The sequence below is a fragment of the Chrysemys picta genome, chromosome 7 (genome assembly GCF_011386835.1).
Source record: "Chrysemys picta bellii isolate R12L10 chromosome 7, ASM1138683v2, whole genome shotgun sequence".
NCBI lineage: Eukaryota > Metazoa > Chordata > Testudines > Emydidae > Chrysemys > Chrysemys picta.
The window spans coordinates 5,216,238-5,234,805 of record NC_088797.1 but is presented as its reverse complement, the minus strand read 5'-3'; the positions used below and the strand labels follow the sequence as shown (position 1 = coordinate 5,234,805).

At 41.2% G+C, this 18,568-nt stretch overlaps 2 protein-coding genes across 5 annotated transcripts in view; one reads left to right on the top strand and one right to left on the bottom strand.

Moving 5' to 3' along the window:
- Nucleotides 1-398, bottom strand: part of ATXN7 (ataxin 7) — a 131,074-nt gene extending 130,676 nt beyond the window's left edge. For 3 of the 4 annotated variants that reach the window (XM_065550649.1, XM_065550648.1, XM_065550652.1), the window contains exon 1: nucleotides 258-397. The gene's annotated coding sequence lies outside the window, so the exon portion shown is untranslated. Of the gene's footprint in view, nucleotides 1-257 lie in introns of all 4 variants that reach the window. The other variant, XM_065550650.1, reaches the window with a different exon arrangement.
- THOC7 (THO complex subunit 7) lies at nucleotides 382-17,394 on the top strand. The gene is made up of 8 exons (XM_065550653.1): nucleotides 382-516; nucleotides 1,309-1,426; nucleotides 4,423-4,550; nucleotides 4,923-5,009; nucleotides 8,369-8,426; nucleotides 15,519-15,585; nucleotides 15,732-15,801; nucleotides 17,017-17,394. Exons 1-8 carry the CDS (start codon nucleotides 498-500, stop codon nucleotides 17,082-17,084), a joined length of 615 nt encoding a protein of 204 aa, XP_065406725.1. The 5' UTR covers nucleotides 382-497; the 3' UTR covers nucleotides 17,085-17,394.
- Nucleotides 17,395-18,568: the final 1,174 nt, after the last annotated feature.

Sequence of the window (18,568 nt, the reverse complement as noted above, 5' to 3'; positions counted from 1 at the left end):
GGGGCCGAGGGGGACGACACCCGGGACACGACGCCAAGGCTGGGGCCGAGGGGGACGACACCCGGGACACGACGCCAAGGCTGGGGCCGAGGGGGACGGCGCCAGGGACGCGGGCAGGGCCACGGCGCGAGGGAGGGCAAAGGAAGGGGACGGTGCCAGGGGCCAGGGCCAGGGGGGCCAGCCGGGGAAGGTGACAGCGAGGGGTGAGGCAGGACGAGGCCGGCGAGCGGGGGTGGAGCCTGGCGCCCGCCCCTCACCTGCTGAGGCTGCCCGCGGCGAGCAAGAGGCCGGTTCCGTGCGGGGTGCAGGCCTCGCCCGCCCTCTCCCCCGCCAGCCGGTGGCGCGGCAGAGCGGGGCCCGGGGTCCGCAGGGAGCAGCTCAGGCCCCAGCCTCCGCCTCCATGGCTGCCGCTTACCCGGCTGCATTGTGGGAAGCTGACCTCACTCACTGCCGCCGCCGCCCCGCCGGCTCCAGCACCCGCAGCCGCCTTCGCCGCCATGGGGGCCGTGACCGATGGTGAGAGCCCGGCCCGGGCCCGGGCCTCTCCACCCGGAGCCGAGCCGAGACCCCAGACCCGCGCCTCATACAGCCCGGGGCTCCGGAGCATCCCCTCCCCTCCCGGGCCGGGCCTCCGCCTCGCGTACAGCCCGGGGCTCCGAGCGGCCTCCCGGGCCGGGCCTCGCCCTTATACAGCCCGGGGCTCCTCTCGGCTCCTGACCCGGGCCCCGCAGCGTTGTACTCGGGTGCCCCCTGCTCTCCAGAGACCACAGAGCCTGGGGGGCCGTGGGCCCCTCCACGTCCCCTCTCCCTGGGGTGCCCCCCAGTCCTGCGTTTCAGTCCCAGAGAGACCCCCCCCACTCCAGTGTTGTGCTTACTCGCTTCCCCTAGCACCTGCAGTTTGTCCTCCACCCCACCCAGCTATGGGCTCCAGGCTTCTCCCGATGCCCCCTTCCCCTTCCAGAACCTCTCCCCCCAGGCCTGGGGGCCCTTCTCCTCCTTCTACTCTAGAGCTACCACCCTTACACTGGGCTCCAGGCTTCCCCAGTCCAGATTCCCCCCACTCAAGAGACCCTTTCAATTTGGGGAACTGAAGGGCGTGCTGTTTGGGGGTTGTGTGGGGTTTTTTTTGGATATACCAAAAATCCTTCTGCCTGCTACAGGAAATGTTCACTTCAGAGCCAGGCTGTAATGGGAGGGCTATCATTGAAATCAGGATAAAACTTGAACCAGGGATCTATCATCACCATAACTTATCTACTGTTAACAGCAGAGTTCATGTGTTTAAAAAATGATCTTCCTCTACTTTAGATGAAGTTATTCGTAAACGACTTTTAATTGATGGAGATGGTGCTGGCGACGACAGACGAATTAATTTGTTAGTGAAGAGCTTCATTAAATGGTGCAACTCTGGATCTCAAGAAGAGGGGTATTTCATTCTCTGTTTTTCTTCTTTAAAGCAATGTTGTCTACATACCAGATGTTTAGATCCCAAAGCTTGTTTTGAAAAACCATGCAGTTCATCTTAAAATATATATTTTTATTTAAGCCTGTTGATTAATCACAGTTAACTCACACAATTAAATCAAAAAAATAATTGCGATTTAAAAAAGTAATCACGATTAATCACAGTTTTCATTGCACCGTTAAACAATAGAATACCAATTGACATTTATTAAATATTTTTGGATGCTTTTGAAATATATTGATTTCAATTACAAAACAGAATACAAAGTGTACAGTGCTCAATTTATATTATTATTTTTATTACAAATATTTGCACTGTAAAAATGATAAAGGAAATATTTTTCAATTCACCTCTTACAATACCGTAATGCAGTCTCTTTATGGTGAAAGTGCAACTTACAAATGTAGATTATTTTTCTTTGTTATGTAACTGCACTCAAAAACAAAACAATGCAAAACTTTAGAGCCTACAAGTCCACTCAGTCCTACTTCTTGTTCAGCCAATCACTAAGGCAAACAAGTTTGTTTACATTTATGGGAGATAATGCTGCCCGCTTCTTATTTACATCACCTGAAAGTGAGAACAGGCGTTCGCATGGCACTTTTGTAGCCGGCGTTGCAAGGTATTTACGTGCCAGATATGCTAAACATTTGTATGCCCCTTCATGCTTCGGCCACCATCCCAGAGGACATGCTTCCATGCTGATGATGCTCGTTAAAAAAATAATGCGTTAATTACATTTGTGACTGAACTCCTTGGGGGGGGGAGAATAGTATGTCTTCTGCTCTGTTTTCCCGCATACTGCCATATATTACATGTTATAGCCATCTCGGATGATGACCCAGCACAAGTTGTTCATTTTAAGAACACTTTACTGCAGAGCTTTCAAAATGCAAAGAAGGTACCAATGTGAGATTTCTAAAGATAGCTACAGCACTCCCTCCAAGGTTTAAGAATCTGAAGTGCCTTCCAAAATCTGAGCTGGACGAGGTGTGGAGCATGTTTTCAGAAGTCCTAAAAGAGCAACACTCTGATGTGGAAACTACAGTACCTGAACCACCAAAAAAAAAAATCAACCTTCCGCTGGTGACACCTGACTCATGATGATGAAAGTGAACATGCGTCGGTCCACACTGCTTTGGATCATTATCAAGCAGAACCCCTCATTAGCATAGACACATGTCCTCTAGAATTGTGGTTGAAGATGAAGGGACATATGAATCTTTACCACATCTGGAATGTAAATATCTTGCGATGCCGGCTACAACAGTGCCATGTGAACACCTGTTCTCATTTTCAGGTGACATTGTAAACAAGAAGTGGGCTGTATTATCTCCTGCACATGTAAACAAACTTGTTTGTCTGAGCGATCGGCTGAACAAGAAGTAGAACTGAATGGACTTATAGGCTCTAAAGTTTTACATTATTTTATTTTTGATTGCAGTTATTTTTTATACATAATTCTATATTTGTAAGTTCAACTTCATTTTTTTAATTTAATTGACAGACCTATTTTTGTTACATTTAAATATGACCATGCATTGTTTACAATCCAAACCCTGCAGCAGTCACATAGCTAAGATAATTAGCATTGTGTAGCCATTTTTTGCCAACTTCCGTGATATCGGTATTTTATTTAAAGCCCCAGGTCTTGGAGTCAAGTGATTAGATGAGAATATCTGCTTTCATTTTTTTTTTTAAGTAAGTATCTAGCCCTCATTGGTGTAGAGAAAAGTGTATGCTTTAAGCACTCAAAAACCAGAAGGCAAATAAAAATCCCTTTTAAAAAAATCTCATAATTTAAATGATTTTTTTAAAATATTTTGGGTTGGTAATATTGAATCTATGCCATTGCTTAAGCATTATTGAGAGAAGCTCAGTACTGTTATAATCTTTCTGCTATTGCAACTGGTTTTACAGCAACCGACAGCTGTAGTAGAGGATAACTAAAAAGTGTGTCCTGGAGAAGACAGTCTGTTGCTTTTGTTCCTCTGTAAAACGATGTGTCAAAGAAAAAGCCCATTAAATTAACTCAATTCAAAATGAAGGGGAGGGCTTTATTAGAGAGAACACTGTAAAGCTAGATGCTTGGAGGAAGTCGTCTTTTGGATGACTGTATGAGCATTCCCCAGAAAGCGTGTTCAGGGAAAGACTGTAAAAGAGAATTGACAAAGTAATCCATATTGCAAATCAAATCTATTCAAAGTAGACACAAGTTTTAAATTAAACTATTAACCATTGGAAAACATCTCCATAGAACTTCAGTGGTCTGACTTGTGAAGAATTGCATTTATGCTAAAGGTCAGCAAACAACATAAAGCAATCCTGTGTGAAAATGTGACACACACAAATTAAATAAACCTGCATCTTCCACTTACCAAAATAAGCATCCGAGAGCTGTGAGGGAAAGTAGGTATCTGTGGAGCAAGGAACTTGCTTTACAATGAATATTTCTGTACTATTCCATTGTTATACTATCGTTAGATATAAATTCCAGAACGCCCCTATAAAATTATGTATCTGCTTTATACAGAGATATAAGCTCTTTGGGGAAGAAATCCTGTCCTCATATGCATTTTTATAGCAGGAGCATCATGGAACTCTTGTCCAAGTAGGACCTCTGAATATTACTGTAATATAAATATTAAATACTAATCTCAGTGGATAAGCAGTCTTCTCTAATGAGACACTTAGATTCACCCATGGATTGCGTCTATTATGTTAATGCCCATTTGGCATCCTGAAAATAAACTGAAAGACTTAATGCTTTAGTTAACCATTATGGTATATGTATAATTAAATTTTCAAGAATTATACATTAAATGGTTGGAATATTACATTTCTTCAGTTGCTGTTATATTTCATGAGCTATTTAGTCTTCCATGGCATTGTAATAGTAAATGAACATTTCCATTAAAAAAAATTTAACTGCTTAATAACAACTTGTCCACCTTTAGATACAGCCAGTACCAACGCATGCTGAGCACTTTATCACAATGTGAATTTTCAATGGGAAAAACTCTGCTTGTCTATGATATGAACCTCAGAGAAATGGAGAACTATGAAAAAATCTACAAAGACATAGGTAAAGAGAACTAAACTTCCTGAGTATTTGTGGTATCATCTGTAAGGCAGTCTAGTATTAAAGTTTGAGACAATTTCTGGCAGATTTAGCATCATTTGTCTACTGTTTCTACAAATATACGTATTTCAGTTTTTAATGAAAAACACCCATGCACCGGCTTTGAGCATCCTGCCAGTATTTAAAATACAAATTCAAAATGCACAAGGGAATACCATTCTATAAAGGGAATAAACATTTCCATGGGGCCATAGGTTTGAAGTCTGTGACACTATAGTTTAGAAAATTGGCTTATTGACACTTAAGAGTACTTTTGCGTCAAATACTGTTCATCTTACCTTTTGGGATTTTTGTTGTTGTTGTTTTTTTGTAAAGAAAATAGTATAGCTGCAGCGCATGAGAAAATTGCTGAATGCAAAAAGCAGATCCTGCAAGCAAAAAGAATACGAAAAAATCGCCAAGGTAAGGTGTTACTTTAGCTGGAGCAAATGCCTGTACCTAAAGTTGCCTAACTATTTCAAATCTAAATACTTACAACTTTTGGTTTTAGATTTGTCAGTTTTGCTCATTGTCCAATTCTGAGCAAAAAGGAGGTTTAGCCATCAAGGGAAAAAATCTGATTTGTTAGATTCTTACTTTTTAGGTATAATTCAATAACAGTAAAATTTTTAAAAAATGCACTCAGTAGTGGCTAACCAATTTGGGATGAGTACTTAGACCCCAATCCTCCAAAGATTTATGAACATGCTTCATTTTACACACACTAAATAATCACATTCAGTTTAATGGGACTACTCACAATATGTGTAGTTAAGCATGTGCTTAAGTCTTTGCTAAATTGGGATCTTAGTATTCTTCATCTTCAAAGTGTGCTAAAATTGGACAGATACTGAAAAACTAAAAGCAAAGATTTGTTGTTTTGAGGATGGACTTGGTTTTATGCATAGTCCAAGAAATAAATTTAAAAACCAGCTATTTTTAGAGCACGCTTGTTCCAAGAAATTACAGTAGTTTGTTTTGTGAATGTATTAATGTCAAAACAGAAATCTAGTTTATATTTCAGAATTACTTTTCATGAATAGCATTTGAAATTCGTAGGGTGTGGACATTATTGGAGGGAGGGAAAGACAGGGGGAATCCCTTGTCGATGTGCAAATATATTCCAGTTTTCTTGTACTTTCCAAACACCTCCACTCTCTGAATCATGCAGGAGTGTGCTGGGCATTCTGGGAGTTGTAGTCCCCAGTTTGCTCAGAGGGTGAAGGTAAACTACAACTCCCATAAGGGAGTGATCCAAGCACCATTTTGAAGGTGGGGTTGTTCTTTAAACGAGCAGGCGGCAATGGCTGTGTGCCTGAGAGCCGCCGCAGTTGCGTAGGGGTGTCCAAGCCCCCCACAGGGAAGGCGGTGCTGCATAGAAGGACGCAGACTTGTAGCCTCCCTGTCTGGAGCGGGGAAGGAGGTACAGCAGGAGTGTGCAGGGCTGTGTCAAGCCCCCAAAGCGCCCCCCCCCCCCCCCCCCAGCCCCACTTCTCCCCAGAGACCTGCTGCCCACTCCGCAAATTTTTGCATATCGGATGTGGATACACCTTTTTGTATCCGTGCAGGGCTCTACTTATGACTATCCAGAGTGACCTAAAGGACCTCCTAATGCCAACTGATAGAGGACACAGGGGTACATAAGGGTTACAGAGTGACTCTGGGCCTGATATCTACATACTCTGTAATATCTAGTCTTCTGATACAAGGTCTTTATGATGACCAGGGTGACACAGGCTTTCATTAATCAGTGAGAGAGAGAGATGGAAAATATGTAAAGTTATGTATATAGTAAAAATTACGTTTTCTAGGTGTATGACTTAAGGTAGTCACCAAAAGTTGGTCTACATCCTCCTGTCAGGCAGGGGGACAGAGATGCTTATCTCACCCTGATTGGTCACATGCAAATTAAGTATTGTATAGTTCACAGTGGATGCCTATTTTCAGTCTGAGCAAAATGCTAATAGATTGCAAAGACTGCAAGAAAAAAATAGCAGGGGTTATCCTATTTATCACTAAGACAATGAACTTTTGAAACTAGGTGGGGTGCAGATGAACCCCCAGTTATTCAATCTATGAGGACAAGCCGGCAGGGGGCTTGATCTTAGGAGATGGGATCTTAGCCAAACTGGTTGAAAATGCTGAGGAAAGGACTTGGGGTAAGCTGTCTTGTAGGAGATAGGGGAATGCCTTGTCGGTTAAGTTTAGGCTCTAGAAAGTGTTATGATTTTGTTTTATCTATAACCATTTGTTTCCAATATTCTTACTTTCTATCACTTGAATCTCTGTTCTTTGATAATAGATAAACTTATTCTTGTTTTCGTTGTAAATATAAGTGCTGTGTTTGAAGTAATCCTGAGTTGAATCTTGCAAGGTGGGGTGTACTTTTCTTTCGGGAGTAGCGAATCAGAGTTCTCTACGTGTTCAGTGGAACAGGCGCTGAGCACCCCAGAGGTGCTGGAGGACTTGGGAGTTTGTGTGGGCTTTTTGCTAACCTTTACACGGAGAGGTGGCCTGGAAGGCAGTGCTTGTGTCGCCAGACGCTGATTCAGGGAGCTGATTCACAGCAGGCATAGACAGGGCTTCCTCTTGTTAAGCGCAGGTGGTAGCGAGGTGCCTCAGACTGCTGGGTTCCCCTTGCAGGCATTACATCCTTTCCTCTTCAAGGCCTTTATCCAGCACTGAGAACTATACAAGTGCACCCATGTGATTTCCAATGTAGGATTGGGGCCAAAATCCAGATTGACACACATACACACAGCCAGCAACAAGTCAATTACTCTCCCCGGACAAACCACATCTGAGGAGTTCCCAGATGTACATTTGATCACGTCTCATAAAAAGGAGTATATTCATAATTTCAGTGGAAACATTTTAAACCATTCCCCTGCAATATTGTACACTAAAGCATTGTGCTAAGGTACAAAACTAGAAGTTATTGGAAATAAGAATCTTTCTTTGTCAAAGATGAGTAAACAGGGTTATAAAAACCCAGTACATTTGTCTTACTCAGAGGCAAAGATATGTTCAAATTAGTTATTTTGCCAGTATCTCTTGGCTGGATAATTTTGAACTCAAGGTTCTGAGTGCTCTTAGCTCCCATGTATTTCAGTAAAAATTCATGACACTCAGCACCTTGCAGGACTAGGTCTAGAGTTAGGCTGGGAGTTAGGTTACTAGCCCTCGAAGGAATGACATTTAGTTTATGAATAGGATTTTATGATAGAATTGCTTATAAGAGCAGAAGAATTGATGATCCAGGAGGTCCCTGCCGGACCTTTATTCTTATGTTAAAGTTTTTGCTTGTGCCATGTTCCCTCTAGTTCTTGATGAAAACTTTATACACACACTGCACAAAGTTTTTTCATGTGAATTTGTAGATAAACTGGCCAGGCTACAGTTGCCCACGTGACTGTAGCTCTGCTCTTTAATTACAAGACAAGACTATTGCTTAAATACAGTATCATACCATCAGTTTTAAAACCATAGATGTGGTTGGGTATTTATCTAACACATGCCTTGAAGATAAAGAGTCAGAAACCATGTATATTTAAAGTACACAGTAAACTATACTTACAAAACAAATAGGTATAAGCGTTGAACAGTAGTGAAAAATTACTAGACTCAATAAACTACCTACCATTGTATTTATGGGCCCAATCCTACAAACCCTTAGTACTGAGCATGGGTCTTTCCACTATGAGTGGTGCTATTGACTGGATCAGGCTTTAGAAATCCTTATCCAGAAGAGTTTAAAAGTTTGCTTTTTTTTCCCCTTTCAGAATATGATGCATTGGCTAAAGTGATACAGCACCATCCAGACAGACATGAAACATTAAAGTAAGTATAGGGCTGACTGAAATGAACATAAGCCAACAGCTGTTCCGTCACTTAACATAAATTATCTTATTATGGATCTTCAGCATTTAAATCAGTTACTACATATTGTAGAGGGTTCGTTTATTAATTAACCTACTCTGCAAAATATTGTTGCTCATTCATGAGCTGCTTCAATTCTTGCGACAGAACAAATTACATTAATTGGTTTCATGTTTTGGAAACAAACTTACTTTTACATCTAAAGAGATAGAGGATGGGTAGAGCCCCATCTCATAGGTGACATATGAGCCGCAGACCTAGACTTAACCCTTTATGGAGATCCTTTCTATATTGTTAATTACGATGGAAAATGTTCTCTTTACACAGGTTTTTGCACAGATGCAAAAAACCCTTTAGTCATTTTTTCATTTGTAATCTTCACTTGTGCAAACTTTGCACACCATACCTATTCAAATGGACCTCAGGTTGTTTAATATTGAGGGTGAGATAATTGTAAGCTAACTCAGTGTTGTTCATTAAGTATCCCAATTAATGCTTATTGCTTAGAAAATAGTGTCTCTTCATTCAAGTGAGTTCACTTGATTTTATAACAAGCTAAGTTTTTTTATACTACTATTGGTGGAGGTTTTTGTACACCATATTCTTCATTTGCTTGTTCAAAAGGGCTGCAATGTTTCTATGTTTAAAGTTTGGTATGTGGTGACTTTCTTTTAACAGGTTTATTCCTTAATATTTTAATTAACCTCCATGCATTTCTGTTCAAAAGTATTGCCATTATTTTGTATTTGAAATGTTATTTATATATTAGTGGGTGAAACTCAGATCTGCATGCTGGTGCAGTCTAGGCCCAAACTCACTGCGGACAGGTTGATCAGAAAAAGAGGGTGTAATGGCAAAGTAACGTGATTGTCACCAGTTTGGAATTCAGTAGTTGTGCAGAACATGTAACATATGTGGCAAAAGAGATGAAATAAATGAGTAGCAGGAAAGCCTCTGCTACTTTGTTTTACATCTTCCTAGTATCCGAGGGGTAGCCGTGTTAGTCTGTATCCACAAAAACAACGAGGAGTCCAGTGGCAGCTTAGAGACTAACAGATTTATTTGGGCATAAGCTTTTGTGGGTAAAAAACCCACTTCTTCAGATGCATGGAGTGATCTTGTTAGTGCCTTTTCCTACAATGGCCCCACCTACTCCGTTTATAAATTACAAGTTATTTTCCAATCAGGCAATTTACACCTTCTAGCTGTCCAACTTACCCTACCTGTAACTTACATCACTGGTTATGTGAGAGCTGAATTTGGACCAAAATCTGTAAAATTGGATATTTAGTACTGATCAAGGAGGAGGATGGGTTTTGACCTCACAATCTCAAATATTCTAGCACCGTCCTCTGAACTTGATTAAAGATGACAGTCACTGGGTGGGAACACTATAGTTTAGTGTTTTCACTTGAATGTTGCTTATACTTAACATATCTGATTTACTCTGGCCACCTGCCTTTAAATTACAAAGGGAAGCTGTCATTCTATGTTTCATGATTTTCCATATCAAATGGAAGATCTATAATTGTCTGACTTTAGAAAATACAACTACTAGGTTAATATTTTTGAGCTGGTGTAAAAATTGACCCTGCATGCAGCATAGAAATTTCCTATTTAACCAGTCGTCGTGCCACTCATCACTAGAAAGCTTCTGATATGTAGATGTCAGAAGTGGCTTTAGTTTTTCAAATAAATCATCCGGAACAGTTAAAAGGTCCATGCATATTTCTTGGAAGGAAGCCACTCTATTTACCTTACACGTCAGTCATCTGAGCACAAGTGTCCTTAGCAAATCCATAGATAGCAGCAATAGTATTTATCAAGTTTGGTTTTCTGCCCTTTCCTTTACATCATTTTCTCTTCCTATTATTTGTATTACAGAAATATGTGGAGGCCTTACTATGGGGTATCCATCTTATGTATTACACCCTGTACAAATACATAGGAAGAGAGAGTCCCTGCCCTGAAGAATGTATGCTCTAAACAAGAGAGACAGACTAGGGTAATGAGAGAGGATTAGTATCTCAATTATACAGGTGGGGAACTGGGACCTAGAGACTGAATGACTTGCTCAAATTAATACAGTAAGAACATGATAAGAATTGAACCAAGGTCTCCTAAATCTTAGTCCAGTGCCTTAACCACCAAGATCATATTACATAAGAGTGGCCATACGGCGTCAGACCAAAGGTCTATCTAGCCCAGTATCCTCTCTTCCAATGCCAGGTGCCCCAGAGGGAATTAACAGAACTGGTAATCATCAAGTGATCCATCCCCCACCCATTCCCAGCTTCTGGCAAACAGAGGCTAGGGACACCATCCCTGCACATCCTGGCTAATAGCCATCCATGGACCTATCCTCCATGACCTTATCTAGTTCTTTTTTGAACCCTGTTATAGTCTTGGCCTTCACAACGTCCTCTGGCAAGGAGTTCCACAGGTTGACTGTGTGTTTTGTAAAAAAAAAAAAAAAAAAAAAAAAAAAAACTTCCTTTTGTTTGTTTTAAACCTGCTGCCTATTTGCTCTCTTGTTTCTGATGGACGCTTATAGAAATTGCTACAAAGCCAAATACTACAAGCCAAGAACCACCAATCTTAAATCAGGAGACTCGTTGAATGAAAGACTCTTAGCTAATGAAACAGAACTGTTTTCATGGTACTCTTAATCGCTGCAGAAGCTGGAGAAAAATTAGTCTGGAAAAAGATCCTGGTTTATTGTGCGTGTACATATACTCGTCATACGGCACAATGGGACACAAGTCTAGAGAAATAATTTCTTGACAGTAAGTTATTAGAACTAGCTGTTCCAAATCCTAGAGCAGACATGAGGAGAGACTGTTTTTGACTTAATCGTCATCGATTTGAAGAGCGGAAGGGACCTGCAATCATCTATCCTGCCCTCTGGTATAACACAGTCCATAGAACTTCCCCGAAATAATTCCTATAGTACCTTTTAGAAAAATATCCCATCTTGATTTAAAAATTGTCAGTGATGGAGAATCCATCACGACCCTTGGGAAGTTGTTCCAGTAGTTAATTATTCTCACCATTAATTTATGCCTTTTCCAGTCTGAATTGTCTAGCTTTCATTTCCAGCCTTTGGATTGTGTTACACCTTTCTCTGCTAGATTGAAGAGCCCATTATTAAATATTTGTTCCCTATGTAGGTACCTATAGTCTGTAAGCAAGTCACCCCTTAAACTTCTCTTTAAGCTACATAGACAGACTCAAAGACCTCCTCACTCTAGGGCATGTTTTCTAACCCAGTAATCATTCTCATGGCTCTTCTCTGAAATTGCTCCAATTTATCTACGTCTTTCTTGAATTGCAAGCACCACAGCTGGACACAGTATTCCGGCAGTGGTCACAACAATGCCAAATATAGAGGTAACATAAACAGGGAAATCTCAAGTAGGAGTAGAGAGGTATGTATCCTATGATCACATTAGCTCTCTTGACCTCTAGAGTCACGCTGGGAGTTCATGTTCAGCTAAGCATCCTTCACAACCTCCAAATCTTTTTCAGAGTCACTGCTTCCAAGGCTGGAGTCCCCCATTCTGTAACTGGCCTACATTCTTTGTTCCTAGATGTATACACTTACATTTAGCCATATTAAAATGAATATTGTTTGTTAAGACAGCTAAACTAGGCACAAGCACACAGGATCTAATTCAAGAAGTGACAGTAAGTGAGCTAGTAGCAGTGACCACAATATAATTAGATTCAACATCCAAAGCGCAGGTAGACTACCAAAAAGTGACACTAAACTTTAGAAAAGGAGATTTCAATAGAGAGAGAAAGTTAGTCAAAAAGGCCCTAGAGCAAAAAGTAAAGGAAGTAAAAATCTCTAGACGTAACTTGGATGCAGCTTAGAAAAATAGTAAGGCTGAAGTCATGTATTGCTGAACAAAAAGGGAACTGGGAATGCAAGGTGTAACCCAGGGGTAGGCAACCTATGGCACGCGTGCCGAAGGCGGCATGCGAGCTGATTTTCCGTGGCACTCACACTGCCAGGGTCCTGGCCACCAGTCCAGGGGCTCTGCATTTTAATTTAATTTTAAATGAAGCTTCTTAAACATTTTAAAAACCTTCTTTACTTTACATACAACAATAGTTTAGTTATATGATAGACTTATAGAAAGAGACCTTCTAAAAATGTTAAAATGTATTACCGGCACGCGAAACCTTAAATTAGAGTGAATACATGAAGACTCGGCACACCACTTCTGAAAGGTTGCCGACCACGGTGTGAACCATTGTGGCTGAATGGTAAAGTTCAAGAGGCTGTTCAAGCCAAGGAGATTGCCTTCAAAATCTGGAAAATTTAACCCGAGTGAAACCAATAGTCCCTGGGGCTCTGAGGCACTATGATAATACTGCTGATAATAAAACAGGAGCATGAATTACAGCAGGCATTAAGAAAGAAGGAAATTAGAAGGGCCAAAGAGGAGTCTGAAGAACAAATGGCTCACTGCGTAAAACCAACGAGAACTTTTTAAAGTATAGTGGAAACAGGAAGCCTGCAAAAGAATCCGGGCTAAAGGGAGCAATTAAGGAAAATAAAAACATTGCTGAGCAGAAAACTGACGACTTTCCATCAGTCTTCACCACAGACAATGTTGGGTAACCTTCTGCCCCAGACCTGATATTTCCTGGTAACAAAGATGAGTTACCTTCATAGATTTGATATGGTGGAAGAGGGGTAGTGGAGCAAATAGATAATTTAAAATGCAGTAAGTCACTAGGCCAAGATGGTAGATATCCAAGAGTTCAGAAGCAGCAGGTCAGCTATTTCATACCTAAGCTAACAGAGATGTGTAAATCTCTCATTAAAAAAGCTACTGTTCCAAAGTGTGGCAAACGTTGTACCCATACTTTAAAGGCCCTAGGGATGACCTGGCTAATTATAGACCTGTAAGCCTTTCGTCCATACCTGACAAGTTGGTTGAATTGATAATTAAAACCAATACCAAAACATTTAGAAGGTCATGATCCAATAGGATCTAACCAGTACGGATTCAGCAAAGGAAAGTTGGGTCTCGCTAATCACTTAGAATTCTCTGAACGTGTCAGTAAAGTAGAGCATAAAGGGAAACCGGTTGACAATTTAATTCAGTGGCTCTCAAACTTTTTTACTGGTGACCTCTTTCACAAAGCAAGCCTCTGAGGGCGCCCCCCGCCCCATAAATTAAAAACACTTTTTTTATATACACCTCTACCCTGATATAACGCGACCCGATATAACACAAATTCAGATATAATGTGGTAAAGCAGCGCTTCAAGGGGGCGGGGCTGTGTACTCCGGCGGATCAAAGCAAGTTCGATATAACTCGGTTTCACCTATAACGCAGTCAGATTTTTTTGGCTCCCAAGGACAGCGTTATATCAGGGTAGAGGTGTATTTAACACCATTCGAAATGCTGGAGGCAAAGCGGGGTTTGGGTTGGAGGTTGACAGCTCATGACCCCCCATGTAATAACCTCGTGACCCCCCCCGAGGGGTCCCGACCCCCAGTTTGAGAACCCCTGATTTAATTAGACTTGCAAAAGGCCTTCACCACAGTCCTTCACAAGAGGCTACTAGAGAAACTCAGTACTCATAGGTGAGAGGAAAAGTATTCTCTTGAATCAAAAACTGTCTGTGAGAGAAAGCAAAGAGTAGGATTAAATGGTCAGCTTTTATCATGGCAAAAGTTTAACGGCGGGAGTCTCAAGGGGCAGGACTAGGTCCAGTGTTTAATATACCTGGAAAGGGGTGGAGGGTAAGTAGAGAGGTAACAAAATGTGCAGATGACAAAGTTATTCAAGATGGTCAGGACCGGAGAAGACCATGAGGAACTTGAAAAGACCTAAACAAGCTAGGTGAATGAGCAACACCATGGCAGATAAAATTCAATATTGATAAAGGCAATTGAAGGGGAAAAATGTAAACTACTTATCTCCTACAGGATTCTAAATTAACTGCATTAACCCAGGAAGGGGATCTGGGAAATCACTATACACTGCGTAATCGGGACCAACTGCTGACAGAAAAAACAATGTGAGGAAGCATAAGGAATGGGATGGAGAATAAATACTGAAAGCATTATAATGCCTTTGTATTAGTCAGTGGTGCACTGTCCTAGCAATACTGGTCACCTGATCTCACAAAGGATATCGCAGAACTGGAAGAGGGTCAGAGAAGAGTGACAAACATGACCAAAGGCCTGGAAAAACTCTCGGGTGATGTGTGGTTGAAGAGGCTGGGATTGCTTGGTTTAGAAAGGAGATGGATAAGAGGGGACGTTACAAAAGTACATAAAACAGTAAGTGTTATAGAGAAGGTAGAGCAAGAGCTTCTGTTCTCCCATATAATGCAAGAATAGGGAGGCATATTAAACTGAAAGGTAGGAAATTCAAAACCAACAAAAGGAAATTCTTTTTCACACGTCTTAAGCTGTCGCACTCATTGCTACAAGAAGTCATTGAAGCCAAGAATTTAACAGTTAAAAAAAGTATATGGATTAAGAATATCCCGAGTTATAATTAATGACCACACCATTTTTTTGGAAGGAATATTAAACCTTGTGCTTTGGGACTTAAGCCAATTTCTAACTATTAGAGAGTGGGGTGAGACCTAATGGCGGGGGATGGCAGATTATTCCACATATGCCTATTGCAGGGTTCTTATGCTATGTCCTAAACTAAGCATCTGGCTCCAGCCACTATCAGAGATGGGATACTGAACTAGATGGACTTTCGGTCTGATCCATTCTGGCAATTCTTGTGTTCCTATATGGAGTATGTAGTTATTTCTTATATGCTCCACTGTGCCCTTCTGTTACTGCTCTTGTAAGACACAGGAGTTGATGAAGTAGTGCATTCATGTGAAAATATCAGGGGTATCTTGTGGAGTTTGTTTCTTCCATTTCCAGGCATTTTTAATCAGACAATCCAGTATTTTAGCAAAGCCACAGAGAATGATTCAGTTATTTTTAATAATTCACAAAAGTTGTGTGTAATTTGTTATTACACTGTTTGTACTGTGACAATTATTGGAATTTATTTGCAGGCAGCTAGAAGCTTTGGGAAAAGAACTTCAACATCTTTCTCACATTAAAGAAAATGTTGAAGATAAGGTAGGAGTATTCTTTTATTTTGGTATCTATATTTATATTCATATGAACATAATTATGAGAAATCTACTGAAAGCTTCATAGTTCATGTATATACTCACTTAATTGGCCATACTTTAGTTGGTGGGTTGTGTTCTTTGTCATTCTAGCTGGAATTGAGACGAAAGCAGTTCCATGTGCTTCTGAGTACCATCCATGAACTTCAGCAAACTTTGGAAAGTAAGTGGTTCCTAAATGAAAATATATGGGGTCAAATTCTCCTCTGCTTACTCAGGAGTAGTTCTATTCTAGCCAGTGAGACGATTTCCATGAGTAAGGGGAGCGGAATGTCTTTTTTCCAATTAGCGTATACAAAGTAATGCCTTCTAGCACTGAAATTATTAAAGTTGTAGTAGTATCTGTATTTCCTATATTAAACTACTGCATTCAGCACTACTTAAGTCAGAGAATCTTTTTCTAAAATAAAAAAAGTCTTCTCAAAATTTATTCTAAGAGCCAGCTATGATGGAGTAGAGTAGGGGCAAACCTTTCATAGTTTTTAATAAACTCCTTTGAAATGTGATTGTAAAAATAGTGACACATCTGTTACCCTTCAGAGCCACAATATAAAAATATGTTCATAAATATTTATTGAACTAACCAAAAATGGTCTCTATCTAAGTTACTGATATGGCTCCCATTTCTGTAGTGTTGGACATCTCAATCCATACTGTATTTATCCTCACAACACCCCTGTGACATAGGTAAATTAATAGGGAACCAAGGCCCAGAGAGACTGGGTGACTTTCCCAAGGACATGCAGGAAGTCTGTGGCAAAGCAGGGAACTGAACTTGGGTCTCCTGACTCCCACAGTAGCGCCTTAACCACTAGGCAATTCTTTCTGATATAATCTTCATATAGTATACTCTGAGGCCAGATATGTACCTATTCCAAACAAGACATGTTCCTGTCTTTCCAAGGTTGAATATCTGGCATACTAAGGCTACAGTTTTGTCACGGAAGTTTTTAATAAATTTCACAGCGGAAGTGCAGATGAAAAGCATTAAATGAGTCAGGTATTAGTACTGCTCTGATAAAAGAGTTCAGAAGGTGAGAAGCAAGGACATTCGTAATGGAAGCCGATACATAAACTTTGTGCATTGATATTACAGGATTTTTCATATACAAATACACAAACACTAATTGCTGTAGTAGCTGAAACAGAACCAATTCAGGGGCAAATGTCAGCCTTAGCTTTGAATTAGTGTGTTTTCCCTTTTTTGTGTCACAGTCTTAGTTATTTAATATTCTGTATAATGCAGCGCTAAACCACAGATCTAAGCCCACTAACACAAAAGATTTTTAACTGGGATAACATTCTCCAGTACAGTTTATATATAAATATCAAGTCTAATCTGAGCATGTTTGAATAACAGACACAATCTACATTTCAGATGATGAAAAACTTTCAGAAGCAGAGGAATCCCAAGAAACTCACATGGAAGCAGAGACTAAACAATAGACAGACTTTGGACTTACCTGAGAATTTCCATAGCTCTTGAACTTTTTTTAAGAAATAAAATCTTGCTGCCACTTCTGTGAATTTGTATGAATACTTGTTTTGTTAGTGCTACAGTCAAACAGTTACTGATCAGTAAAAAGCCTTCATAGACAAAGTGTGGCCAGGCACTGTATTTGTTTTAATACAAAAAGCTTTATATTTTGTGAACTAGGAAAATATTTTAGGCTTTTAAGTTGCAGAGTGAAACGTTTCTGTACGGTAATCAGCTACGATGATAACAGTGTTGGAAATAAAACGTGTTTACAAATAATTTTCTCTTTTTTCTTTTTAGGCTAAAAACCTAGATTTACAATAAAGTATTAAGGCCCTGATCCTGCATTGAGCCCACCAGTCAGGATTCCTGTACCTGCGTGCAGTCACAGTCATGCCAGTAGCCTCTACTCATATGCAAGAGTCCACACTAGTGGACCCAGATGCAGGTTTGGGATCTAAGTCTGGACCAAATGGTTTACTTGTCGTTTTCCAGGGTAGCAGCTATGTGTAGTGCATTTTAGAACCCACCAATGAGAGTTAGTAATTACTCCTTCGTTTCAAATACACTATAAACCTTAAGAATCAGCTCACATTAGTATATGAAAGTTGGGTCACCGACAGCTTTAAATCACTAACATCTTAAGGCATGTCTAGACAGCAGTTTAGTGAGCAGTGAGCTAGAGTGTAAACAGACAGCCTATCGTGCTCTACCTGGCCACGTGGACCCTGCTACCGCACACTTAAAAGGTCCCTGGTGCACTTTCATCTGCTCGACTTTGAAATGGAAGTAGATCAAAGCGCACGATGGACCTTGTCGTGCACAGCAGCAGGGGGCACATGGCCAGTTAGCACACAGCAGGCTCGTGCTGTAGATTTGCTGCAAACTAACTGTCCATATAGACAAGCCTTTATTGTACTGCTACTATTTATTGGTACAGTAACTCCTCATTTAACGTTGTCCCACTTAACGTTGTTTCAATGTCACGTCCCTGCTCCATTAGGGAACATGCTCCTTTAAAGTTGTGCCATGCTCCCTTAGAACGTCGTTCGGCTGCCTGCTTGTAAGATTCTGTGGAAGAGCAGCGACTTTACAAGGGAGCATGGCACAAATTCCGCTTCTCCGCCTCCTCCCTCTCCCTCCCGGTGCTTCCCCCACCGCCAAACAGCTGGGAGGGAGGGGGAGGAGTGGAGACGCGGGGCCCTGCTCCTGCCCCTCCCTCCCAGCACTTCGCGCTTAGGACTTCCTGGGAGGGAGGGGCAGGAGTGGGGAAGCGCTGCATCTCCACTCCTCCCTCTCCCACCCAGAAAGTCCTAAGCGCCGCCAAACAGGACTTTGTGGGGGGAGGGATATGGCGTGCTCCGGAGAGGAGGTGGAGTGGGGATGGGAAGAGGTGGGCCTAGAGTGGAGCGGGGACAGGAAGAGACAGGCTTGGAGCATTCCCGGCAAAATC

Bases quoted from the DNA above. Each gene is read 5' to 3' on its own strand.
- THOC7 (XM_065550653.1), top strand. The intron at 8,427-15,518 runs GTAAGTATAGGG...ATTTATTTGCAG, and splicing joins GACAGACATGAAACATTAAA to GCAGCTAGAAGCTTTGGGAA. The intron at 15,586-15,731 runs GTAGGAGTATTC...TTGTCATTCTAG, and splicing joins AAGAAAATGTTGAAGATAAG to CTGGAATTGAGACGAAAGCA.